Source organism: Microchirus variegatus (assembly GCF_963457635.1).
Source record: "Microchirus variegatus genome assembly, chromosome: 5".
NCBI lineage: Eukaryota > Metazoa > Chordata > Actinopteri > Pleuronectiformes > Soleidae > Microchirus > Microchirus variegatus.
The window spans coordinates 5,432,814-5,460,278 of record NC_139806.1 but is presented as its reverse complement, the minus strand read 5'-3'; the positions used below and the strand labels follow the sequence as shown (position 1 = coordinate 5,460,278).

At 40.9% G+C, this 27,465-nt stretch overlaps 2 protein-coding genes across 3 annotated transcripts in view; one reads left to right on the top strand and one right to left on the bottom strand.

Moving 5' to 3' along the window:
* Positions 1–3,300, bottom strand: part of LOC310927087 (partitioning defective 3 homolog) — a gene marked incomplete at both ends in the record, with an annotated part of 292,124 nt that extends 288,824 nt beyond the window's left edge. Inside the window, one exon of the mRNA XM_083889330.1 lies at positions 3,181–3,300. Coding sequence (XP_083745456.1) covers positions 3,181–3,300 — 120 coding nt within the window. The remainder of the gene's footprint in view (positions 1–3,180) is intronic.
* A 7,633-nt stretch (positions 3,301–10,933) lies between these two features.
* Positions 10,934–25,701, top strand: crema (cAMP responsive element modulator a; the record flags this gene model as incomplete). Of its 2 annotated transcripts, XM_083889333.1 has the most annotated exons (7): positions 10,934–11,041; positions 11,159–11,290; positions 15,611–15,699; positions 15,795–15,946; positions 16,804–16,980; positions 22,903–23,062; positions 24,052–25,701. In XM_083889333.1, the coding sequence occupies 7 exons, from the start codon at positions 10,934–10,936 to the stop codon at positions 24,194–24,196; spliced, it is 963 nt and encodes a 320-aa protein (XP_083745459.1). In that variant the 3' UTR covers positions 24,197–25,701. The 2 variants fall into 2 exon arrangements, with proteins under 2 accessions (XP_083745459.1, XP_083745460.1); XM_083889334.1 differs by lacking the exons at positions 10,934–11,041; positions 11,159–11,290; positions 15,611–15,699; positions 15,795–15,946; positions 16,804–16,980 and adding an exon at positions 19,103–19,393.
* Positions 25,702–27,465: the final 1,764 nt, after the last annotated feature.

The window sequence follows — 27,465 nt, the reverse complement described above, 5'->3', positions numbered from 1 at the left end:
CAATAGGTTGACACGCATGACAGGTTTCCATGACGAATGACCGGACATACGTGTGCATGACGTCATGTTTACGTGCCGCAACACCGGAGGCCAGGCACCGTTTACCAGTTAGCTCCGTTAGCTGCATTAGCTCCTTTTAGCGCCTTTGGCGCGCCTACAGTGGAACTGGAGCGGTCCGTTTATTAAAAGAAAAGCGCAGTGCTACAAATAACCAGCGTACCTGTGTTCTACTGTGTATGTGTGCCACTGTTTTTTAAAGTTAAGCGTTACTTCTGGGACTCACTATAACAATCGACAGTCACGTAAACATGACGTCACATGCGGGAGTCCAGGCACTGGTTACCTGTTAGCTCCTTTTAGCGCCGTTAGCGCGCCTACAGTGGAACTGGAGCTGTCCGTTTATTAAACGAAAAGAGCAGCGCTACAATTAACCAGCGTACCTGTGTTCTACTGCGTAAGTGTGCCTCTGTTTTTAAAGTTTAGCGTTACTTTAGAGACTCGTTTTAACAATCGGGAGTCACGTAAGCATTATGTCACGCGCCAGAACCCAGGCACTGTTTAGCTGCGTGAGCTGCGTTAGCTCCTTTTAGCGCCGTTAGCGCGTCTACAGTGGAACTGGAGCAGTCCGTTTATTCAACGAAAAGAGCAGCGCTACAATTACCAGCGTACCTGTGTTCTACTGCGTATGTGTGCCTCCGTTTTTAAAGTTTAGCGTTACTTTAGAGACTCGTTTTAACAATCGGGAGTCACGTAAGCATGACGTCACACGCCAGAACCCAGGCACCGTTTAGCTGCGTGAGCTGCGTTAGCTCCTTTTAGCGCCGCTAGCGCGTCTACATTGGAACTGGAGCGGTCCGTTTATTAAACGAAAAGCGCGGCGCTACAAATAACCTGTTTTTAACTCTGTTTTTAAAGTTTAGCGTTACTTTAGAGACTCATTTTAACAATCGGGAGTCACGTAAAACACGACGTCACGCACGTCTTTTTCCGGTCGGTCGTCATGGAAACGTGTCGCCATGCGTTAACGTTGACGCCGTTAAATGCCGTTGACGCGTTAACGTTTGACAGCACTACTGAAAACTTAAGTTTGCAAATGACTCACTCTCCCACACCAAAGTCCATAGAGAAAATCAGCGTTTTTAGCCGCATGGGGACACAGGAGCTGCTGTCCACTGCTGAATTTTTTGATAGGTTTGCGTCACTTGGTTAAATCTGAAGAGAGGATTATGAACACTAGAGTCACAAAGTTAACACGTATGAACTTATTAATAGAGGCAGCAGTGGATCGACAACCTGTGCGCTGTCGGGGTTAAATCGCTGATTTTCTCTATGGGATTTGGTGCATGGGGTGTAAGACGTCTGTGTGAATAAAAGAAAATTATTTTTTGAGTGATGTGAAGCAAACAAGATGCTGTTAAAAAATAAGTGTTGATATACAAACTGCTCCTGTAACTCCAGTTTCTTCTCTTCTCTTATCTGATCTTGCACATAGAAGCAACAGCCACAGCTCAAAGGTTATCTGCCGCTACCTCGACACCGTGCAAAAAGTTTTCTTAGGTCCACTTTCATCTCTGAGATTTACGCGTCAGGTTCATGCCTCCCACGTTCAGCGGGAGCTTTGACAACTGCAGCTTTCTATCCACCAGAGGTCCAGCAGAGGCCTGGTCATGATGGTGACCTTCTGATTCAGAGCAGAGCGACATACCGTTCGTTAAGTTTAGACTAGCGGTGGGTCAAAATATGGATGTGGTGATACGCGAACGTCATCCTTCCTCGTGCAATACGATAATCGATACGCCAGGGGCAAATATTGATGTTTTAATGAACAAATTAACCCTTATGACAACAATAACAATCAATTTTTTTTTTTAAATTAGACCCTACAGTATTTCAGATACAGACCTCTACCTCTACCAAACGGTCGAGATGTCTGTTCATAATAAACCTGGCTTGCATAATTCATAAAGTACAACATTCAGAACGAGTCACATAAATTTAGTGTTCTTGAGTTCAGCTTGATGCATTTTTAGTAAGTTACCTGAATAATGGTGGAGAAAACTAAATTAAAAGATGCTCCATCCATGTTCAAAACACAGACTTTATGCACTTTGTTCTCCGTGTTGTCAATAAATACTTTTAAAGGTGCCATATGTAAGAATGTGGCCAAAAACGGTTACTACATTCAAATTCAAAACACATAGGTCTTTTTAGGTTTCGTTTTTCTGACGTAACTGGCAACCCGCGGTTGCTCGGCAGCTGAGACTCTACTGACCGCAATGATCGGTAGACGGCGGTAGGTGGCGCCACATGCCAAAACATGATTTCAAAACATAAACATGATTTGCAGTCTGCAAAATATATTTTTTTAAATGCAAATATTTTGTCTGTACTGTTGTTGTTGGTGAGTTCAGTTTGTTATATGAACATTATTCCTGAGTCTCTGTGACATATTAGGAGGATTTTATGGCCAGTTGATTTAGATTTATTACATAATGCACCTTTAACTTTACAGATATCGCTATATGACTGTTTTGCAAAATATCGATATCACAGAACCGTTGCATCGTGGACCGTGTATCGTACCGTGAGGTCACCCTGTGATTCCCACCCCTCGTCTGGACTCAAATGGGACCTTCGTGATAGTTACTTCTCCGGACCCAGAACGCCTCACAGTGGCTGCAAGCCCTGCTAACTCTGCTAGTAGGCTAACCTCTGCAAGGCAACTTGTGAAGTGGGCTCCCTGGAAGTGGCGCAGGCGTGCGTCTGTGCGTCAATTTAAAGAAACACATTATAGTAATAGTAATAACAATACGCTTTACAGCCAAAGTAAACAAAGAAACCGCGTTGTGAGGTTTGAAATCCAGAGGAAGTTTGTGTGCGTTTACAAAACACAAGAGCCACAATGGCGCTGCGCCTTTTCCCTTTGGCAAACACGGCAAACGCACACGGCGGGTAAGCCGCACAAGCAGCAGCGCACAAACTGTGCCAAAACAGCAGCAACGCGACACATTATCTCCCTTCGACTTTGCATTTTCTTTCAAGTTTGCGCCATATTGACTGCGCGCGTGCACACAGAGGGAGAAACACACCCCTCCTCCTCCTGCTCCCGCTCCTCCGGGACGTCGCAACATTGTTTCCAGGAGAACAAAAAAAAAAGCCGCAAAAGTAGCGCGCACTCACCTTCGCTATGGCCTTCTTGTACCTCATGACAGCCTGCTGGATGAGCGTGTGCACTTTAATGTTGCCGTCCCCGCACGGCACCACCACCCGCGTCCTGCCGAAGCACACCGTCACTTTCATGGCTCACTGTCCGCGTACGCTGCTCCGCATTCGGAGTCACAGCGAGGAGGGAAGCGGCGGCGGTGGCGGCGGCGGAGGCAGCAGCAGCGGGAGGAGGTGGAGAAGGAGAAGGAGAGGAGGAGGAGAACCGTGAGGAAGTGAAAAGAGACGCATGTGTTTCCCCCCGTGTTAGTTTGTTCCCGGTTATTCCTTCACTGGAGCGACGACCGTGGCTCTTTCCGCTTCTCCTCACCGGACGACATTGTTTTCTGTGTGTTTTCCAGACCACCTGTTTAGTCTCTCTGTGCTGAGCTCATGTGCTGCGTTCAGGTGCGACTGGGAAACCACAGTTAAAACACTAACCGTAAGCATAGCAAGCCTGTTGGAGACAATACAACTCAGTGAATAAATACAAATGATGTGCTATTGTTAGAATAATAAATGCTAAAACTGCAATGTGTTAGGGCTGCTACTATCGATTACTCGAGTATTTTCTTGCCCTCTAAAATGTCATAAAAAAAAAATTTTTTGTCCACAAACACAAACATTATTCAGTTTTTACGAGTATAACTTTGTTATATGGAGCAAAGAAACCAGAAGAAAAACACATTTAAGAAGCTGAATAATTCGAATTTTTTGGTAATTTTATGATATTTTATTTATTAAAGCTCCACGTGTTAAACTTGTTGATGTCAACAGAAGTAATGTAAAATGACTTATGTGCGACATCCTTCATCTAAAAACATGTCAATATGAAGTATTAATCCCCATCAAACTGTTGTTTATGTGTAATATTGTAATTCTATGGTTACGTGTGTACGTCTGTGTGTACGTCTGTCTTGACCAGGTCACCTGTAAAAAGGAGATTCTTAATCTCAGTGGAAAAGTAAATGATTAAAAGTAAATAAGAAGCCTGTTTTTCCATGACAAAAAACATATTCAACATATTCTGACATTTTACGGGCCAAAAAACTGATTGATGTGTTTATTTGTAGGAAATAAATAATCTGAATGATAAGGACAGCACTGAAATACAGGTAGTGACGTTATTGCTGTAAAACAAATAACAAATAAACTGGCTAGTAATGGATATTTGCTTAATAATTTAAATTTTTGGACAAAAATGTTGGGAAATATTTGAACATCTGTGTCTTGTGATGTCTGAAGACCAAATTTCCCGAGCAGCAAGTGAAGGCATCACGAGATCATCGAAGGCCACAGTTGAAGTGAGTTCTCTGGCTGCTACTGTGGTGAAGACTGGACATGTTTTATCACAGCTCTGAACCCCCATAGAAGAACAAAGACCATTGCATTGATTAAAAATCAATGCATTGATTGATCGATAACCATATATAGTTTATATAGTTATATAGTTTTAATTGGGTTAGTCGTCCCATCTGAGACTGAAACGCAGGTATACAGCATATACCCACAGCCAAAGGGCCAGGATTTCTCTATAACCTCGTAAAAACACCCATTAATACATATTCACTCTGACAGAAATTGCACTTTAGAAGTTAAAAACACACATTAAATATATTTTTAAGGCCATTGAACTGCTGCTCCGTCTCAGACTAAACCAAAACCTCTTACAAATGAAGAGCGGTCCAAATCTTATGCGGCGACTCTTTTCTCTGTGCGGCTGCATATGTGTGGACCCGAGCCACCGCTCACACACACACACAGCTGCACAAACTGAAACCTCATAAAAAAAAAAAAGAATATATACAGAACTCATATTTGAAGTAACTCTTTTCAGTCGAGCTCCAGAACAGCTGCAACACACGTGTTTTCAGTGTCAGAAAACAAGAAAACACGGGACGTTAAAGAATGTAAAAACACCACTGATTTGAAGTGTAAAGGCAGATGATGTGTTGAAGTGATGATGTCAAATAATGTATATCAACATTATTAATATGTGGCAAAGGTCAAAGGTCAGAGACAGTGACCTCTGTGACCCACTCAGGGCCCATATTGTGCAAAATCAACTTTGATGTGTTTCTGACTGAGCTTCTTTGAATCAGTAGTGACCTCTTGTGGTGAACTCTGGTTTCAAAACAGTACGTATTATTATACGTATATTTACTCACTCTTTACACTCTTTATACACTTCTAATAGTCTTTATAAACTACTTTTTACACAGCTTTGGTACTCTTTACACACTCGTAGTGCTCTATACACTTTCTTTACACACATTACTCACTTGAGTTACTTTTTACACAGCTGTGGTACTCTTTACACACTCTTCATACATTTGAGATACTCTTTACACAATAGTAGTACTCTATACACATTCTTTACACTCTTTACTCACTTGTAGTACTCTATACAAACTCACTTGTGGTACTTTTTACACAGCTGTTGAACTCTTTACTCACTTGTAGTACTCCATACACTTTCTTTACACTCTTTACTCACTTGAGGTACTTTTTACACCCGTGGTACTATTTACACCCTCTTCACACATTTGTGGTACTCTTTACACACTAGTAGTACTCTATACACATTATTTACACTCTTTACTCACTTGTAGTATTCTATACAAACTCTTTACTCACTTGTAGTACTCTATACAAATTCTTAACTCACTTGTAGTACTCTATACAAGCCCCTTTTTATACATCTGTGGTACTCTTTACACAATCTTCACACGTGTGGTACTCTTTACACACTTGTAGTACTCAGTACTAGTATTCTTTAGACTCTTTAAACACTTGGGATACTTTCTGTGTAATCTTTACACGGATGTGGTACTCTTTACAGAGTATTTCCACACTCTTTAAATACCTGTGGTACTTTTACACGATTACATGATTCTTACACTTACACTTGTAGTACTTTACTTACTCACTTGTGGTACTTTGTACACGGTTGTGTTACTCTGTACTCAAACCCACCAGGAATAATGTTCATATTACAAACTGAACTCACCAACAACAACAGTACAGCCAAAATATTTGCATTAAAACATTTTTTTTGCAGACTGCAAATCATGTTTATGTTTTGAAATCATGTTTTGGCATGTGGCGCCACCTACCGCCATCTACCAATCATTGCAGTCAGTAGAGTCTCAGCTGCCGAGCAACCACTAGTTGCCAGTTACGCCAGAAAAACTAAAACATAAAAGACCTCTGTGTTTTGAATTTGAATGTAGTAACTGTTTTTGGCCACATTCTTACATATGGCGCCTTTAAATACCTCTCTGATGTCTCTGATGGCACTAACAAGCGTGTAATTGTGTTTTAATACTTTCATCCCAGGCTGATTTTGTGCTAAAGAGCCGTCAGGGTCTGTGCAGGTCACATGTATTCTCCTGCTGTCAGGCCTTTGTGCCACCCATGGTCGCTCCCTTCTGCTGCTGGACGCCTGACAATCTGGAGCCTCCACGCTCTGACCGCGGGACAAGGCAGGATGGCTAATGTTAGATGATGTGCAGATGGGAAAATAACAATCAAATAGATCATACAGTCATTTTATCAGGTACAGGACTCACCTCTCAGTGTGGTTTTAAATAAAAGGAGGGAGTTTGCTCTTTGCTAACAGCAGGGGGCAGTGTTGGGGTACTCTGCCAGAGGACAGATGGTGGACACTGGGGTCAGCAACACTCACATGGGAATGAAGGAATTTAGAGAAAACGCAGTAGATTCCGCAGCTCTGCTCCAACACTGTACATCACAACACCAACAACAAAAACTTACTTACCTAAGAAGGCTTTTATTATAATATGTTTTATTTACTGTTACTTTGTGTTATGCCACGAATACCATACATCTTCCCAAAGTATATAACCTATATAACCTATATACATAGCCTATACTGTATATATTATATAGATATATTTTTTGTTTATCTCTAATATTTTTATAGTATGTTCTCGGGCTGCAAATATTATTTGATTTAAATGTATCCAGTTTTATATGGATGAGACCTGAAATATCGATAAATAAATAAATGCATAAATAAATAAATAGATGCTTTACATTTAATTCTACATTTCTGTATTTATTTATTTCTGTATTTATTCCTGTATTTATTTATTTATTGATATGTCAGGTCTTATCCTCCACAGTTTTATGATGTTTAAAAAATAATAATAATAAAAAAAAATTAAAACAAGCTTTCTGATTTTTAAAATGAGAATATTTCCTGGTTTCTTTGCTCCATTAGAAAAATAAATGATTAAAAGTGAATAATTTTGGTTTGCGCACAAAACAAAAACAAAAAACCGACACGATTAACCGACGAAAATAATCAACAGATTATTCGACGATGAAAATAATCGCTATAGAATCCAGCAGGTGTTGTTTGTTTTCAGCCAGCAGGGGGCAGCCTTACTCTCTTCTGCCAACTTGTAAGTGACTACACTGTGAATATAAAGTGGAAAATACTGTTTTTGATTATGATTTAACAGACAAACTCTCCGGTGCTGTATTAAAACGATTCCGGTATGACAAATTTCAACACGAATATAAAAAATATATATATATATATTTAAAAAAATATATATATTTTTATTTTCTTTTTTTTTTACTTTTTTTTACTGTTAAATATATATTTAAAAAAAAATATATTTTTTTTTTTACAAACAAACGGTCAAAAAACTGTAAACGTAGCAGATCAAAAACGTTAAAAGCGTCAAATATCCACGCTAATAAAATCACATATACTACTAATATTACTTTTTGTGACTCGGAGCACATAAAATGTACACGTTAAGCTTTTTACAAAGGTGTTTTTGCTAACAAAAGCGAACCCGGAAGTGTGCATGGGGGGGGGGGGGGGGGGGTGAGTGCTCTCGCTCCGCCGCCGCAACCGCACTCTCCGACGTTAAACGGAGTCGTCGGTGGACATTTTGGGCACAGCATCATCATCATCAGCGCTGACGTGGACACTACGTGAGCGAGGGCACACAGCGTTAGTCATTAGTGACGAGTCCGTCGACGTAAAACTCCGGTAAGTCACTGCAAAGCAAAGCTGTCGCATTCTTTTGCCGTGGCCAGCGTCAGTTGAGCGGAGTCGGCGCAAAAAACGACGTCAGAAACAAAAACACACGAAGCGGAAACCCGAATTAGCCTCAACGGCACGGACTCCGCTCAGCTGGCTGCGTTCCGCTTCTGCTCAAGTTTTACACAGCGCTGCATCAAGCCGGACGGAGTGAGGTGCAACACGGAAGTGTTTCTTCAAAATAAAATACTTTTAAAAACAACAACAACAACAACAACAAACGTACAGGAAAAAAACAAAACACCCTTTCTCCTAAACGTGTGCTTTATTGGTCTCTAATGAAACACATATGCTGTTTCAAATCATGAACAAACACAAAATATGTTATAAAAGTTGAATTTTAGTAGATGAATTTTAAGTTTTACCGGAAGTACTTCATTTTATGTGTTACAGCAGTTGTTCTCAAGCTTTTTATACCAACACCATTATTACCAACATTAAAATGCAGTGGCTGAGCAAATTCAAGTATATACAACAAGAGGAAGCTTTATATTCCGTTGGTTTATATGTTATTTTCAAGAATAAAAACAGAAAAATAGGAGAAAATGTGTTGTTCAGAGGCAAGTTTTTAACATTTAGAAAGAATGATAAATCATTGTCTCCATTAAACCTATAAAGTATTGTAGCTTCAATTTGATCACAGACTTTTTAATCCCACATTTTAATTTCACTTTGTGGCATACTGTTATTCCAGTCAGCGTTACAGTTTTTCTCAATTGTTTACACACACACAAATACTGGTACTTGAGACACGATGACCACAACAGGTAACTCATGCGCCAAACCCCCTGAACCAACTCTGCAAAAACTACAAGCACAATTCCTGCTTTACACTCAAATTACAGTTGTAAAAAACACTTTTTTCAAAACACATTGAACATTCTTAAGTTAATTTCCCTACTATGCAAACTGACTCATCACATGGGAAAACACCTGTCACACAGGTTTACAATTTGCAGTCAGTGTGTTAACATAAAAGCAGGTGTACTGTATGTGCAAACTTTATGTTGGTTGGAATGGACACATGTGTACATTGTTTTTGTGGGGAATTAATAGGAATAAAATATATGTGTTACTGTGTATTTGTGTGTTTTGAGTATAAAAATAATCCATCCATTATCTACCGCTTCATCCTCCACCGGAGGGTCGCGAGGTGACGTAGGGCGATCGGCGGAGTCACACCCTGGACAGATCGCCAGTCCATCACAGGGCCTATAAAAACAATATTATAAAATATTTTACACACTTATGTATCTATGTACTTTTTGTGTAAGTGTAACACTAAACACTAAAAAAGGCCTAAGTCAATACCATTTTGAGAAGAAATAACATTGTTTTGAATGTAAAGTTTCATTTTGCAGGAGAATTGAGTTGGTTTTGCCCATTGTGTGTGTGTTTTTGGATTTGTGTGCAGAGTTCCGAGAGCATGAGGCAATTTTCCAGAAAATGTGTGTAAACAATCGAGAAAAACTGTAAATGTCAAGGAGAAACTTTCAAAGTAAAAGTATCTCACATCACTTTATCCAATCCGGACACCAGAACTCCGTAACTAGGACATTAGGTAAATGTTTGACATCCGTGACTGCGGCTTTAAACTGACACTGTGGATGTACATGTCATGATTATATAATATTATAAATTGTTTTGTTGTAGTCAAATGTTTGTGATAATCAGTGACACAGAGTCTGATGCCCCCCCCGAATACAATTCCTCTCATACCACATCAGTGCACTCATCAGTTCCCCCGCGTGTCTCCGCTAATCAAAAATACACAGTGATATTTGAGTTTGCGGTGGACTCTGTCCTGAACTGTGAGAACACGACGTCCTGCCTCACGCAACGAGCACGAGGAGTGGATGTTATGGTTGTTGGCACAGAGCTCCTCTTCACGCAGATCTCTGTGACTCACACGCACAAAACTGTGCAGACGGATGAAAACAACCAGTTAGTGAATGTGACGTGCGCTGTGTTAGGCCTCCTTTCATTAGCATAAGAAATTGGTGTTTTCTTAAAGGTGCATTATGTAATAAATCTTAATCAACTGGCCATAAAATCCTCCTAATACGTCAGAGACTCAGGAATAATGTTCATATAAACAAACTGAGCTCACCAACAACAACAGTACAGCCAAAATATTTGCATTAAAAACAATCTTTTGCAGACTGACATGTGGCGCCACCTACCGCCGTCTACCAATCATTGCAGCAGTCAGTAGAGTCTCAGCTGCCGAGCAACCACGGGTTGCCAGTTATGTCAGAAAACGAAACCTAAAAGACCTCGGTATTTTTGAATTTGAATGTAGTAACCATTTTTGGCCACAATCTTACATATGGCACCTTTAATTTACACACATGTTATATATCAATGAGAGTTGATATATTTCATTCTTTGCAGCTGGGAAACATAAAAAAAAACCCTTCATTTCATGAATAAAACTGAAAATCTGTATTTTGTCGGCTCATACAGCAAAGAAAATCCAAGTAAATTGCAGGATTGTCATCTGGAAAGCAGTGTCCTGACTCACAGAAGGCAATTAGTGCACGTAATGTGTCCTTATTCGCTGTAATGATAGGTTCTCTGGCTAAAGAACGCATAGAAGGCCTCACTCACTGAATAAATAATAGGCTTGCCCGTCTGTTTTAGGTCACTATGGATCATTCAGTATCATCTCCGCTTGACAGCAGTTTAAATGAGTCACTAACAGATGGAGAGGAGAACCACAGTGAAGGCAGTTCGTCTCCTGCAGCAACTCCTCAGGTAAGCACACACACACACACACACACACACATACTGTACGTGACCTTTTCTTTGACACAACTCAGCGCTCTTTCAGTGTGGAGTCGTCGTCATCGTTGTCTCGATGTGCACCGGCAGGTATCTGCGGCCGCAGATTCCCCCGGCGTGACCGACGTCCAGCTGTCCGATGGTGAGATAGCGCAGGTCCAAGGTGTCGTTCAGGCTCCTCAGACTTCGGTCATACAGTCGCCACAAGTCCAGACTCCGCAGGTCAGACCACACTGCTTTTCTCTTTTAAAAACAGAAAACAGTTTGGGGGGAAACTGGACCGCAGGTTTTGAAAGAACGCATGCCAGAGTCAAAGTCAATTTGCATGGCAAAGTCAAATCAAGTCAAGCCACTCAAGGCAAATCTTAAGTCAGTGCCACGTTGATCTGTCCATTAAAGGTGCATTATGTAATAAATCTAAAGCAACTGGCCATAAAATCCTCCTAATATGTCACAGAGACTCAGGAATAATGTTCATATAACAAACTGAACTCACCAACAACAACAGTACAGACAAAATATTTACATAAAAAAATATATTTTGCAGACTTTAAATCATGTTTATGTTTTGAAATCACGTTTTGGCGTCATGTGGCGCCACCTACCGCCGTCTACCAATCATTGCAGTCAGTAGAGTCTCAGCTGCCGAGCAACCACGGGTTTGCCAGTTACGTCAGAAAAACGAAAACCTAAAAGACCTCGGTATTTTGAATTTGAATGTAGTAACCGTTTTTGGCCACATTCTTACATATGGCACCTTTAAATACAACAGCCGCGAGTCATCGACGACAAGTCCAGGACAACTCAGTCACAGCAATCCTCTAAGAAAAGTCACGGTCAAACCTCGGTCCACGGTCGTCAAAGAGTGATTCAAGTCCAGGTCAAGTGCATTCTCAGGTCACTTAAGCCGAGTCCATACCAAGTCCTAGTCTAGTCATGGGTTATTGAAGCAAGGTCCAGGTAGGTCACATTTCTCAGAGAAAACCTCAAGTTAGGTTCCAAGTCTCTGTCGACTTTGCAAGGTCAACAAAGTCAGCGCAATCCTCAAAAAAACTGCAAGGTCAAACCTCTCGCAAAACAAGTCTCAAGGCAACTCTTCAAGTTATTGAAGACAAGGTCCAGGTCAAATCTTTGCACTCTCGGGTCACTTAAGCCAAGTTCAGGTCTCGTCATGAGTTATTGATTCAAGGTAAACCTCAAGTTAGGTTTCAAGTCACTGTAGACTTTGCAGAGGACGACTCGGTCAGAGCAATCCTCAAAGAAAGGGCAAGGTCAGACCTCTCGCAACAAGTCAACTCTCGAGTCATTGAAGACGAGTCTAGGTCAAATCTTTGCACTCTCGGATCACTTAAGCCAAGTCCATACCAAGTACCAATTATCATTCAAGACATAGTCAAGTGATGTAAAGCCATGTAAATTTGACAGTGCAAGACTGGAGTCAACAGAGGGCGTCCAGATCAATTCTATCAGAGCAAACCTCAAGTCTAGTCATGAGTTATTGATGCAAGGTAAACCTCGAGTTAGGTTTCAAGTCACTGTAGAGTGTTCCAACTCAGTCAACTCAGTCAGGGCAACGTCAAACCTCTCGCAACAAGTCTCAAGGCAACTCTCAAGTTATTGAAGACAAGGTCCAGGTCAAATCTGTTGGAGAAAACCTCAAGTTCCAGCCTCGAGTCATTGAAGACGAGTCTAGGTCAAATCTTTGCATCATTCAAGACAAATTCAAGTGATGTAAATTTGACATTATTTGATGTTTCAAGTTAAATCTCAAGTCATTCGCGACTGATCCAAGAGAAAGTTTCAAGCAAAAGTCCAAGTGAAATGTCAAGTCCTCATTTTGTTGACTTAAATCAACTCTAGGTCAAACTGGAGTGCTTACAGTTCAGTGTGTTCAGTAGACGCGTCTCAGAGCTGAATGAGAGGTTTCAGCTGCTGTGTGTAGAGACTGAAGTGTTCCTACTCCAGCGCATCTCTTAATAGGATTGGTGTGAGCAGCAGGAGGTGAGCTTTAAGCTCGTCACCCTAACCTTCACATCCAGGTGATGTTGTTGTTGTTATCGCTGTTATCGTCAATGAAGGACGGACGCTGTTCACGCGCCCACGGACAAGTCTGACCTCTGTAGGTGACGTGAGGAGGGAGGTGGACCTAGTTATGAAGAGATATGGGGGCGCACGGGATGCTCTGCAACACCCCAAAAGAGAAGTTGAGAAGCATGTTTGAATTCTATTTTCCTGCTTAGTCTGACATCTCCTACATCATGCTCCTGAACGATGAAGAGGGAAGATATTGCTGCTGCTCTTTGGTGGAATAGTGACGCTGAAGAACGTTCTGTTGAGCTTTGACAACATCACCCCCTGCCTCTTTGAGGTCTCCTCAAGGGTCTACCACGAAAAAGTTAAAAGACAAAAATGCTGGAGAGAAATAGCGGCGCCACTATAAGCAATCTGGCGACAACTCCTTGCCCAGTCTCTCAAATAAGAGACGGCAAGAGTCCGTGCCACTGTGATTGATAATCTGACATGGTGACCGTCGTACAAAGACAGGAATATCATGTGGTCTGAGTTGTAATGGAACATGGCTGTGACCGTGGACAACAGAAATAATAGATTTCACCCACATACCACAGGGCTAATCAGCTTAAATGTGTGCTATCTTAACCCTTTAACACCAAAGCCTCAAAATGTCCATCTGGACATTTTTCCAGAATAACTTTCTGGCATTTATTTACAATTTACTGCATGTGAAAGTACTATATCAACAATTTAAAATGGGGGGAAAAAAAATGGAAACTATGTTCAAACTCTCTCCTCTCTGGTGACAAAGATGCTGATTTACCGGTAATTACCGTAATAACTATACACATGTTGCAGCTTCAAAGCTTTCAGAAACAGTTGGAATATTTCTCAATAGCACAAACCGTTGCGTAACTACGGTAATGCAAAGTGCATGTGTCGTCTGTGATACGCTCGGTTTTTAAAGGGTTAAGAATGTGTTTGTGGAGTTACTACCTTCCTGTGGACAGCTTTACCATACAAGAAACTGAAGTATGTGTCACTTTGACACTGACTCCCCCTGCACCAGAGTCCCTTAACAAAAGATGTTGGACATGCTATAGTTTGACTTTTTGGTCAAATTTTGTTCGACATACTATACTATGACATTTTGGTCAAATTTTAGACCACATACTGTAGTATGACTTTTTGGTAAAATTTTGGACGACATGCTATAGTTAGACTTTTTGGTCAAATTTTGGACGACATACTATTCTATGACATTTTGGTCAAATTTTGGACATGCTATATTATGACTTTTTGGTCAAATGTTGGACGACATGCTATACTATGACGTTTTGGTCAAATTTTGGTCGACATGCTATACTATGACGTCTTGGTCAAATTTTGGACAACATACTATAGTTTGACTTTTTGGTCAAATTTTGGACGACATATTGTAGTATGACTTTTTGGTAAAATTTTGGACAACACGCTATTGTTTGACTTTTTGGTCAAATTTTGGACGACATGCTATACGATGACTTTTTGGTCAAATTTTGGACGACATACTATACTATGACTTTTTGGTCAAATTTTGGACGACATACTATACTATGACTTTTTGGTCAAATTTTGGGTGACATACTATACTATACTACAACAGGAGTTGTAGTCAGTCCTGCTGCCATTAGACCATTTAATTGTGTTAGTGTGTGACTTCAGTCGTTGAAAACCTTTTCTTGGATTAACACAAAGTTACAGATGAAAACAGAGTTCAAACAACTCTGTTTTCAATCATCAATGGTGTTTAGGAGTGAGTGAGTGAGTGAGTGAGTTTACACAACGCCAACTTCCTGTTTGAGAAGGCTCTCTCACAGTAATGAGAAAGAGAGATTCTCACAATAAATCACACTTAAGATGACAGATTTTTATTAGTTAAGCCTTTTGTTATGTGGCTAACAACTTTTTATTTTTTTTTTTTACTTCTATTGTCTCCAGTGGCAGCCATGTGTCGCTGAGCTTGTGCCTGACTGCACCCGCCTGCTTCAGAGCACAGTCGTCTGTATGTAATATACCGAGTATGTATACATTATATGGCCTCACTTCAACAAACGTCCATTATTGTGATACTTTTGTGAACCTCGGCTTTCAGAGAAGTCGTCTTTAGAGCGCAAAAACAATGTGTTCTGACTTGGCAAAGTCAACGTCAACCCAAATTGAGGCCAGTAGAACACGAGTGACAAAATATTAACGTGTTTTATTTAACAGTTTAAAGACAAGCGCCAACGATTACACTGGCAAAATAACGACAGCGTTTGAAAGTGTCCGATGAGAGACGGAGCGGTTTGAAAAGATCAAGGCTTAGAATACAAAGCTGCTCAAATTCCCTCTTTGACGTCATCCCTCTCTTTCACTGATTGTTATGTCAAATACATTCCAGGTCACTGGAAAGTAACACGCCTTCAGTAATGTTGCCAAAATAAAAGCACAACACGAACGTCGTGGATTGCACAACGATTAAAATACGGCTGGGTTTTTTTTCTGCAGGTTGCCACCGCGGCAGAGCCGGAGGACGACGAGTTGGCGGCAGACGCTCAGAAGAGACGAGAGGTTCTCTCCAGGCGTCCGTCTTACCGGTGAGAAGATGTTCAAAGTAAACAAGAGCATGATGAGCAACACATGTTTTTCTGCCGGTTGTTCTGTTTTTGATGAAGCTCTCCTCTCCCGTCAGGAAAATCCTCAATGAGCTTTCGTCCGATTCGCCGGCGGTTCCTGAAATCGATGAAGAAAAGACAGAGGAGGAGGCGTCGATCTCGAGCGTGGCCTCGTCGCCGCCGTCGTCAGTGCCAACCTCCATCTACCAGACCGGCTCGGGACAATACAGTCAGTACAGTTCAGTGTCAAAATGGAATAATAACATAGTCAAATCACTCAATCGGATTCTTCCAAATGAAATGACGAAGGGGTCACTTAGAAATGTCCTTATTTTTGAAGGAAAAGCACTTCCAATGAATATAACATTAAATGAATCAAAAAACGCCTGGCTTTTAATGTAATATGTACATAGGTGTGTAGAGGCCCATAGTGTTCTAATGGTACATTGTGTTTGCTAATGGCATTAGAAGGCTATTGGATGATTAGAAAACCCTTGAAAACCCTTGTGCAATGAGCTGAAAACAGTTTTGCTGGTTCTTTGACGTAAGGGCAAAGTTATTATTTGGAATAAAAATCATTATTTCTAATCTTGTCAATGTCTTGACGATATTTTCCATTCATTTTGCAACTCTTTTGATGAATAAAAGTGTGACTTTTAATGGAAAACACAAACAAAATTGTATAGGTGACCCCAAACTTTTGAACGGCAGTGTATTTCCGGGGCTTAGGTCAGAGTTCACCGTTCCAAACCATTACGTGGTGGAGCTGAACTTGGTGGGAAATGCATGGATAAATATAAACCCACTTACATATTTGTGTTTTCCGCCTCAAAAATGTTGGAGAAAATTGGAATAAACCGATTCTCGCATTCACCCTGTTGGTCCAAAATGTTACGGTTTCCTTCTCAGGTCACTCTCCACCTTCCGTTTGCTAGTTTTTGTGTAATTTTGCCAACCAACAGCTCATAAAAGTGAATGCAACCACTGCTTTATGGTTTAAGAGTTGACACTGATGTCAACCCTGATGAAAAACCCATTTTGGAAACTTCCCGTACTCTAACATTCTGGTGCTTTTCTACCACACAGTTGCTATCAGTCAGGGCCGAGCCATCCAGCTGAGCCGTCCTGAAGTTGAAGCCCTTCAGGGGGCTCAGACCCTCACGGTGGCCAACTCTGCCACGACGCAGTCTGGGACCACCGTCCTGCAGTCTGCCGACTCGCCGCAGCAGTTCTACATCCAGGGAGGACAGGTCCTCATTCAAGGTTAGGCGCCGGGCGACTGGTTTTCGGTGGAAATTGGGCTCTGACACTGCAAACACCCCCGTCCTTCAGCTGGGTAGAGCTCAGTTAATGCCTGGGAAAGTGGCTTAAAGTTTCACCTGAGAGACGAGGCGGAAAAAACGAGGGAATGTCGCACTTTCTGTTTTGGCTGTAAACACGGGATTACACAGTGTACACACACATGAAACCACTTTGTGAAAAGCGAGCGATGTGCCGCACTCTTTTTCACAGCTTTACGAGGCAGCTGCATGTACTACATGGAATACAGATACTGGAAACGATACTGCTTATCAATGCTTTTCTATCATTTTGAGAATTTTCATTTTAATACTTATATTTGGGACTCTGGAGGCCCTATGAGTCGGCAAAGTTTGAAAAAACACGTCATGTTTTTGTGGTCCGCCTCAGTCTAAGTACAGGAGATAAAACACGCGATGTTGACTTTTGACTGTTTGACTTCCGCTTTGTCCCTAAAAAACGCGGGAGTGGAGGCGAGGGCAATAGTATCTGGAAGAGCCGAAGTGTTCTATTCTTGGCTGCACAGTGCAGCACAGAGTTCTACACAAACTTCCAGCCTCAGAGGATTTACATTTTATATATGACTGCAATGTGCCGGCTAGAGTCGGCAAATGATGGCTTTTCCGAATGCTAACTGTTAGCTGTTAGCTGCCGGGGGCCTCAGTGACGCTATTGTAGTTTCCTGTGTCTCATTTGCATATTTAAAGAGACAGGCACTCAAAAGCGAGCGTTCTGAACAGGGCTGTTTTGGCAGAGTGATTGAACTGCTGTGGTGCTTCATCCTGAAGGTATTTTGACCAAAGCATGTCACAGACATGTTCATTAGGACACCAGGGAACTAGGTCAGCTTGGAGAAATAGGGCATAATATGAGTCCTTTAAGGTCAAGTCTGAGACTGAGACAGAGAAAGCCAACAGGAACACAATGAGCAAACAGGAAGACGTCTCTGAGAGAAGCAGTCTCTGTGTTTACGGACATCTGCCTCGACTGGTTTGAGGGAGGAGAGGGAAGGGAAGGGGGTTAGTGAAGGTAGTGAGGTGGGAAACAAGCACTAATAACAGTGAGAGACATAATGAATTCAAACACATTCAGTGAAAAATCCAAAGCAGAAACTCTAGGACACAAGTAAGGACATATCACATTATATAATATCTATGGATGACACATGTGATCTGCTCCTAAGAATAACAACAATCTATAGACGCGGCGAGAGCTCGACACTCAAACGCAAATCAATTTAACAACTCCAGTTCGACACAAATCATGTGTCAAACACATCAAATGAGCCGAGACGCGAACACGAAAGTGTGATTTTCTTCACATAATTCATTTCAACACTTTTTTTTGATCTCTCGTCTGTGACACGAAAAAGACTCTCAGACAAAAATCTCGACCTCGTTATGCTGCATCAGATTGGCGGCGGCGTGTGCGTTAACGTCTGTTCCTGCTGTCATTACTGGAAATGTGAAATGTGTCACTTCCTGTGATGCAAGCAAACAGCAAATGTGGTCATTTACAGAGACTTTTGGCTGAGACCGGTGCTGTGTGTGTGTGTGTGTGTGTGTGTGTGTGTGTGTGTGTGTGTGTGTGTGTGTGTGTGTGTGTGTGTGTGTGTGTGTGTGTGTGTGTGTGTGTGTGTGTGTGCTATATAGAAATACAACCCAAACAGCCCCGTTATCCTCTGTGTTTATTCATTTGAAACACAAATGTCCTTATTAACCATTCACCAGTGGCCTCACACACGAAATTCAGCCTCATTAGGACCAGGCTTTGCTGTTCACTGTGTCCTCACAAGGTCAATGTTTATGCCGTTAAAGGTCCTAAAGAGGTCACACACACACACACACACACACAATACAAAGTCCTGTCAGGGCGCTTCAACAGTTTGCACAGCAGCCACTTGGGACACAATATCCTCTTGTTTGTTGAACGTCTCTCTCTCTCTAGTTGCGTCACTCGTGCTAAAAATACAACCCTCCACTACCAATCGCTCCCTCCCTGCACACATTGTGTTTCTCTACTTCAGCGTCTGATCCACAGGAGGAGGAGGGAGGAGGGAGGAGGAGGAGGAGGGAGGAGGAGGAACTCTAATCCAGCGTGTTTTACTGACTTCAGCGGGCAGCAGTGATGTCATTGTGATGTCAATGCCTGTAATTGTAATCGGTTACTGCAAAGTTGATGAGTGACCGCTCGGCTGCAGAGAAGCACAGAGAGTAAAGAGTAGTGTGTGGCGGCAGCAGCAGCAGCAGCAGCAGCAGCAGCAGCGAGGAAACAAAAGCAGGCGAGTTTGTTTCAGTGTGCTGGTGGTGTTCTACTGCCGTGGGGCTGGATTATTGGAAACAAGAGATGGCTGTAACCGGGGATGAGACTGAGTCAGGTAGAGTTTCTCACTCACCGTATACACTTTTTCGTGTTATGATCGGAACAGAAATCCAGCATCTGTCTTTATAATAGGAATAATAAGTCATCCTGAGTTCCTTTTTTTTTTAACTCTGCTCATGTTGTTGTTGTTGTTGTTGTTTTTGGGGAAACTCGGGAATAATCTGAGTTTCGTAAGAGAGCGACGAGTTAGAGCAGCAGCAGCAGCAGCAGCTGTCTCTCTCTCTCATTTCAACAGATAAGACACTTGTGAAACAGATCGAAACAAGACCGGTAAGTTTGTTACTGTCACTCTACCGTGCCTGCCGCTCTGTATCCTGCTGTCGTGCTGACACACTCACACACACACACACACACACACACACACACACACACACACACACACACACACACACACACACACACACACACACACACACACACAGGGTAAATTTTGAGGACATTAGAAGGACTTTTAACTTTAAAAAAAATCAGTGTTCTGGTCATCAGTGTGAAATTATTCACACACACACAAACAGAGTCTGATCTCTGAACTAGTCCAGTGGTTGTCAGGCAGAAAGGGAGGGAGGGGAGGGGTTGTGTGTGTGTGTGTGTGTGTGTGTGTGTGTGTGTGGTGGGGGGGTGGGGGGGGTGGGGGTTAAGATAGTCGTCAGTTTGACGTCACTCCAGTTTCCTGGAAGAGAAACCAAGCAGGAGAGGGAGAATGCAGAAAGGGCGAGTGAGACGCACAAGCTGTCGTCAGCACGGTCGCTGTGTTATCACAGTGTGTGTGTGTGTGTGTGTGTGTGTGTGTGTGTGTGTGCGCGCGTGCGCGTGTGTGTGTGTGCAGGAAAGAGGCGGAGAAAACTTCTCAGGAACAAAAGTGAAGAAGAGAAACTGACGGAGGCAGAAGAGAGAGACGGTTAACAGTTGACTCATTGTTTACACCAGAGAAATGACACACACACACGCACGCACACACACACAGAGCTGCTTTTCACTCACTCATTCACTCACTCGGTGACACACACACACACACACGCTCTGCGGTGGCGAACATGATGACGTCACTGAGTGAAATGACCTGTTGGGACCTGTGGCAAGTGTCAAAGCACACACACACACAAACACACACACACACACACACACACACACACACACACACACACACACACACACACACACACACACACACACACACAATAATAACCATTAAAGGCTGCAGGTGTGTCATGCTCACGTTGTGTAAAGGGGATAAAAAGACACAACAGTCAAAACAAGCAGACGTCACAATACTGCGATAAACTCGGAACAATCGTTTTTGTGCATAACTCGCCTGTTCAAAAGAGCTTAATCACTGTAAATTCACCTTCTCTGTTGTTTTATTGTACTGTTTTGTCTCTGTAAAGTGTCCTTGAGTGCGTTTAACATTAAATAGAAATGTATATATTTTATTATATGTATTGTATATATATGTATATATATATATATATATATATATATATATATATAATGTATATATATATACAATAGTAAGATACAATTTGTGTTTTTTCTCCAACAGTGTAACAAATAATCTTCTCCCACAGCAAGACTCAGCGAAAAATACTGTTTTATTTATTTCACTTTTTATTGTTGTTTTTTGCAGTCTGTGTGTCGTCAAACATTCAAACACTTGCAGACTTTGACTTGTGTGCGTTTTGTACAAGCTAACAGTTTAACATTCTGAGACGACAGCGTGGTTAATGTTTTGTCACGTGTTTAATCAATGTCTACAGTGTTTTTTTTTTAAAGCAGTAGTTGAGGTTTATGGGTATTTTTGAAGTTGATGTATTGAGTATTGAGTCGTTGAGTATTTTTGAAGTTGAGGTATTGAGTATTGAGTATTTTTGAAGTTGAGGTATTGAGTAGTTGAGTATTTTATAAGTTGAGGTATTGAGTATTTTTGAAGTTGAAGTATTAAGTAGTTGAGTATTTTTGAAATTGAGGTATTGAGTAGATGAGTATATTTGAAGTTGAGGTATTGAGTAGTGTAGTAATTTAGTATTAGTATAATTATAGTATTACATATTATATAACATAGAAGTTGAGGTATTGAGTATTGAGTAGTTGAGTTATTGAGTTGTTGAATATTCTTGAAGTTGAGGTATTGAAGTGTTGAGTATTCTTGAATTTGAGGTATTGAGTGGTTGAATTCTTGAAGCTGAGGTACTGAGTATTTGGCTATTCTTAAATTTGAGGTATTGAGTAGTTGAGTATTTTAGAAGTTGAGGTGTTGAGTAGTTGAGTATTCTTGAAGTTGAGGTATTGAGTAGTTGAGTATTCTTGAAGTTGAGGTATTGAGTAGTTGAATTCTTGAAGTTGAGGTATTGAGTAGTTGAGTATTCTTGAAGTTGAGGTATTGAGTAGTTGAATTCTTGAATTTGAGGTATTGAGTAGTTGAATTCTTGAAGTTGAGGTATTGAGTTGTTGAGTATTCTTGAAGTTGAGGTATTGAGTAGTTGAATTCTTGAAGTTGAGGTATTGAGTAGTTGAGTATTCTTGAAGTTGAGGTATTGAGTATTTTTGAAATTGAGGTATTGAGTTGAATTCTTGAAGTTGAGGTATTGAGTAGTTGAGTATTTTGAAATTGAGGTATTGAGTAGTTGAGTATTCTTGAATTTGAGGTATTGAGTTGTTGAATTCTTGAAGTTGAGGTATTGAGTAGTTGAATTCTTGAAGTTGAGGTATTGAGTATTTTTGAAATTGAGGTATTGAGTTGAATTCTTGAAGTTGAGGTATTAAGTAGTTGAGTATTTTTGAAATTGAGGTATTGAGTAGTTGAGTATTCTTGAATTTGAGGTATTGAGTTGTTGAATTCTTGAAGTTGAGGCATTGAGTAGTTGAGTATTCTTGAAGTTGAGGTATTGAGTAGTTGAGTATTCTTGAAGTTGAGGTATTGAGTAGTTGAATTCTTGAAGTTGAGTATTTTTTGAAGTTGAGGTTTATGGGTTTGTTTGTTTTTTACACATAATTTTTCACCCAGTGAACATTTTCACAAATTCCCCCATAATTGCTGCTGTTATCTGGGGGAAAAACTACAGTTAAAAAGGTGATTTTAATTCAGTCACAAACAGAATTCTATCCATCAATACAAATGAATTACATAAAAATAGTTTGGTCATTTGCGTGCAAACACTTGTTTACAAGGACAGTGGTCGTACAGAGGAAGTCCATCTTTTCAGACAGGAAGGAGAGCAGGATCACAAACAATGTCGGCTGAAGTCGCTGTTGAAAAACATCCTCCGGTGAAATTCATCCCTGTTTGCTGTGTTTTTCAGCGGAGAAAATACCAGAGCGTGTGATTGAATTAGACGCATAATAAAAAACCCAGTGAGAGCTGAAAATAAGTCGTCTGTTTCCTTTCATTCATTCTGTCATCACATGTCATAGTAAACGAGGGATGAAGCCAGAAAACGGTTAACAAAGTTAAAGCAATCGGAGCTCTAACGCTGTTGTTTCTTTTTTTTGGTCTGTCTCCTCTCGCAGCTGCCACTGGAGACATCCCTGCCTACCAGCTGCGGTCGCCCAACTCTGGCCTCGCCCAAAGCATCGTGATGGCGGCGTCTCCGGGCTCCATGCAGAACCCGACGTCCCACCACGCTGAGGAAATCACCCGCAAGAGGGAGGTCAGGCTGATGAAGAACAGGTACGGGGGAAGTCAAAGGAGAATTCGCATTTAAGAAGCTAAAAATGCTTCTTAAATAGATTAATAGATTATCAAAATAGTTGACGAATACTCGATTAATTGTTTCGGCTCCAACGAATACAAAATGTACAAAAGTACCCCCGCGGAAAATCCCTTCCATAAGACTGGACATATTCTCACTGTTTAACCATGAGTTTACGATAAATGTGTTGTGTGCTACCTGCGTATTCCACTAGGGGGCACACCACAGAGCTCAAAATACACTGTGCTTATAGCTAAATTACGCGACTGTCGTATCTTGCGGACATTTGCATTTCTGAGGACGTGCACAACTGACTGAACTGAACAGTGTGTTTATACGCGGCAGCCATGCGTGTTGTGTCCACGTGTACGAGCTAGCAGCCAGATTATCTCTGGCCTAGTAGTCTGGAGTTTGAAAAACACATGACACCAAAACAAAAAAGTAATCTTAGCATCTTACTGTAAATATATATATATTAGTGCAGGGGACGTTGTTAACGCATGACGTGTTTCCATGACGACTGACCGGAAAAAAGACGTGCATGACGTCACGTTTACCAGTTAGCTTCGTTAGCTGCGTTAGCTCCTTTAGCGCCGTTAGCGCGCCTACAGTCGAAACTGGAGCGAAAAAGAGCAGCGCTACAAATAACTAGCGTACCTGTGTACTGCGTATGTGTGCCTCTGTTTTTAAAGTTTAGCGTTACTTTAGAGACTCATTTTAACAATCGGAGTCGCGTAAACATGATGTCACATGCGTTTTTTTCTGGTCAGGCGTCATGGACATGAGCGATTGTCCCGAGCAAATGTGCTCTTCCCAAGGCTTTTGCCAACAAATCCTGGACGACAGCCTTTAAACAAACATCTGCTCCGCTGTTTTGTTGCTTTGTTAACATTTTCATCCCAAGGCCTGAGTTAAGTTACGATCAAACGACCCAAACATGTTTTCTCTCTCTCTCTTTCTTCTCCAGGGAGGCGGCGCGCGAGTGCCGCAGGAAAAAGAAAGAGTACGTCAAATGTCTGGAAAACCGCGTGGCCGTGCTGGAAAACCAAAACAAGACCCTGATTGAAGAGCTGAAAGCGCTGAAGGACATTTACTGCCACAAAGCTGAGTAGCAGCGGCTGTTTTGCGGTCACATGCAGAGGACGGTGCCGTATTTTTTATTTTATTTTTTCAAACAAAACAAGAGAAAAAGAGAGAAGGAAAACTCGGAAAACAACAAAAAAAACTGCTTTGACCGCCATCGTGTGTCCGCTCGCTCAGGCCTGGTTTACGGCTAATCCACAAGTGTCCCGGATGGACGTCGCGCTCTTGTTTTATTAGCTTGTGCTCTTGTGCATGTGAAGACTCGTGTGTCGTCGTGACACAGACACACACACACACACACACACACGTGCGTTCACGCTTTTGCTTTTGCCGCCGCTGGGCGTTGTGCATGGGCACGACCAGAGAGAGAGCGGAAGAAGAGGAACAGGAAGAGGAAATACAGGTGCTTCCTGAAAAATGCACAGAGATTACGAAAGAGCCCCAGCGAGTTTCGGCGAGGTCGGACGAAATGCACAAAAAAAAAGAAGAAGAAGCTGCGCAAGATCCAGCAGCAGCAGCTGCAACCAGGCAACTCCATCATCGTCATGACATTTTGTGTTATTTAGGCCTCTGGTCTTAATTGTTTCATGCATTCCTTTTTTTTTTTTTTTGGCAAAAACACAATTAAGGAGAAAACATCCTCAAGCCTTTTGTCCATGAAGCCATTTCCTGGATTTAATGAACCTGTTTCCAGTTTGCGCAGACAGACTTGATCGGATTAAACTTTTCAGAAAAGAAACAACGAGTGATGTAAGAAAAAAAAACAAAGTTCAAGATTTTTTAAAGGAAAAAAAACAAACGATATATATTTCAAGGCCGATGTCTTCTATGAAATTGAAGTGAGTCGTGTGACTGAGCACAAAAGCACAGAAAGGACCAAAGCGTCGTTAAAGAGAACTACAAATTATATTTAATTGTGTTTATTGTAAAGAATTTCACTCCAAGAGTAAAACCACATGTTACCGATTAACTGTATAATGATAATAATAATATTAATAATATTAATAATAATAATAATAATAATAATAATAAAGAAGATCAATCCAAAACTGAAAAACCTCAGTTTCAAAATAAAAGTTGTGCTTTTACCGTCACGCAAGCTTCAGTTGCTTTTTGTTTCCTTTCAAATGAATGGAGATCCATTGTGGATTAAAAAAGCTGTATTTTGATATTGGCGACATGTTAAAATGCTCTGTTTAAAGGGTGATGCCAATTGTTTTTTTTTATGTTGAGACATTTTTATTTTATTTTATTGATTATAAAACTTTTTGTGTTCATGTTTTTGTTGTTATTGGTGGTAATGAAGTTAACAAATGGCTTTGCTTTCTTCTCTTGTTTCAGTCGAAGTAGAAGCGGAGTTTGTTCCACTGAATAAGTTTTATTGTTAGAAAGCGATCGGAGGAACTCCAACTTTTCATCCCGGTGTACTTCCTTCCTTCCTTCCTTCCTTCCTTCCTTCCTTCCTTCCTTCCTTCCTTCCTTCCTTCCTTGTTTGAATTGTAAAATAAAAAGTATTTTTGTTTATCTAATAAAATATTCATATGTGACATGTGATTGTGACTCCAGGTGCTTGTAAATCCAAAATAAATCAGGGTAGTATTAAGTAGTATTTATATAAAAAAAAAAATATATTTTAACACAAAGGAAAATGGAAGAAATCTGTCCACAGAGGATGTGTGATGGATGTTTTGTGTCCAAATCAAAGATAAAGAAGAAATATATGATATTTAAGTGCACACACAGCAGTATTGGTATATGTAGACTCATAACAATTCAAATTAATAAAGTTGCGGGAGTTAGTATTGCTAAATTTCAGTGTTTGACTTCTCTGTTGGGAGTTTATCAGTTTTTCTTTCGTAGAATTACCTCCACACACAACCACAACATATATACAACATATATACATATATTTTATTTATTGGTGTAGATCATTATTTGCCAAACTTTCTATAGTTGGTTATTATTTTATGCATGTTATTAAAAACACACACACACACACACACACATATATATATATATGGGACAATTTGTTTGGGGGACCCCCCCCCCAAAAAAAATCTCCCACGACCCATCTGTGGGCCCCGACCCACTCTTTAGGAACCACTAGTTTAAATAAACAGTAGAATAAATATTCTATAAACTACCTAACTAACTATCTATAAACCATATATCTATAAAGTGGCTAGCTAACTATCTATCAACTAGCTAGCTATAAACTGGCTAGCTAACTATACACAAGCTGGCTATCCATCAACCAGCTAGCTAACCATGCATAAACTGGCTAGCTAAATATATCTATAAACTAGGGGACCGTACCTATGTTCCCCGGGTCCTATGTTCCCTGCTTTGTATGTGACCAGGAAACATAGGACCCTTTCTCAAACCCTAACCCTAACCCTACCCTTTTTCAAAAAAGGGTCCTATGTTCCCCTGTCACATACAAAGTGGGGAACATAGGACCTTTTTTGGAAAAACGGGGAACATAGGACCCGGGGAACATAGGTACGACCCCTAAACGAGCTATAAACTATCATGCTAACTATCTATAAACTACCTATCCACAAACCATATATCTATGAACTGGCTAGCTAAATGTCTATTAATTCACTAGCTATAAACTGGTTAGCTAACTATATATAAGCTGGCTATCCATTAACCAGCTAGCTAACTATATATAAACTGGCTAGCTAACTACCTATAAACTAGCTAGCTAACTATAAACTATCACGCTAACTATCTATAAACTACCTAGCTAACTATCTATAAACCATATATCTATAAACTTTATTTATTGGTGTAGATCAGTGTGTTAATTACGTTTTCCCTTTAAAGGGAAAACCTAGATTTTAGGGAGATGGACCCGAATGCAGAGCAGGACACAGGTGAGTATATATATAATAATAATATTTATTAAAAACGAAAACATAAATATATATATATATATATATATATATATAAACACAAATACACGCGCTAGAGAGGGTGTAGAATGTGACAGTATAAGAGAGAGTGAAACAGCAGCAGACCAGATCCTCAGCGACTCCTTCGTGGCAAACACAGTTCGTTCTTTCACGTTCCCACGGAACGGACTCACTCGAGGTGTACAGCGAGGAGGGTTTGATGATCCACGAAGGTTGAGGAGAGGTGAAGCAGCGTCGTCGTGGTGGAAGAGACGAATGCGGTAGAGAAGAACAGGAGTAGGCGATTCCAGGAGTGGTAGGAAATCCGCGGAGACTCTGTGTTCTTCTCTCGGCAGGAGACGTAGAGACCTGAATATGGAGATTGAGGTGAGTACTGG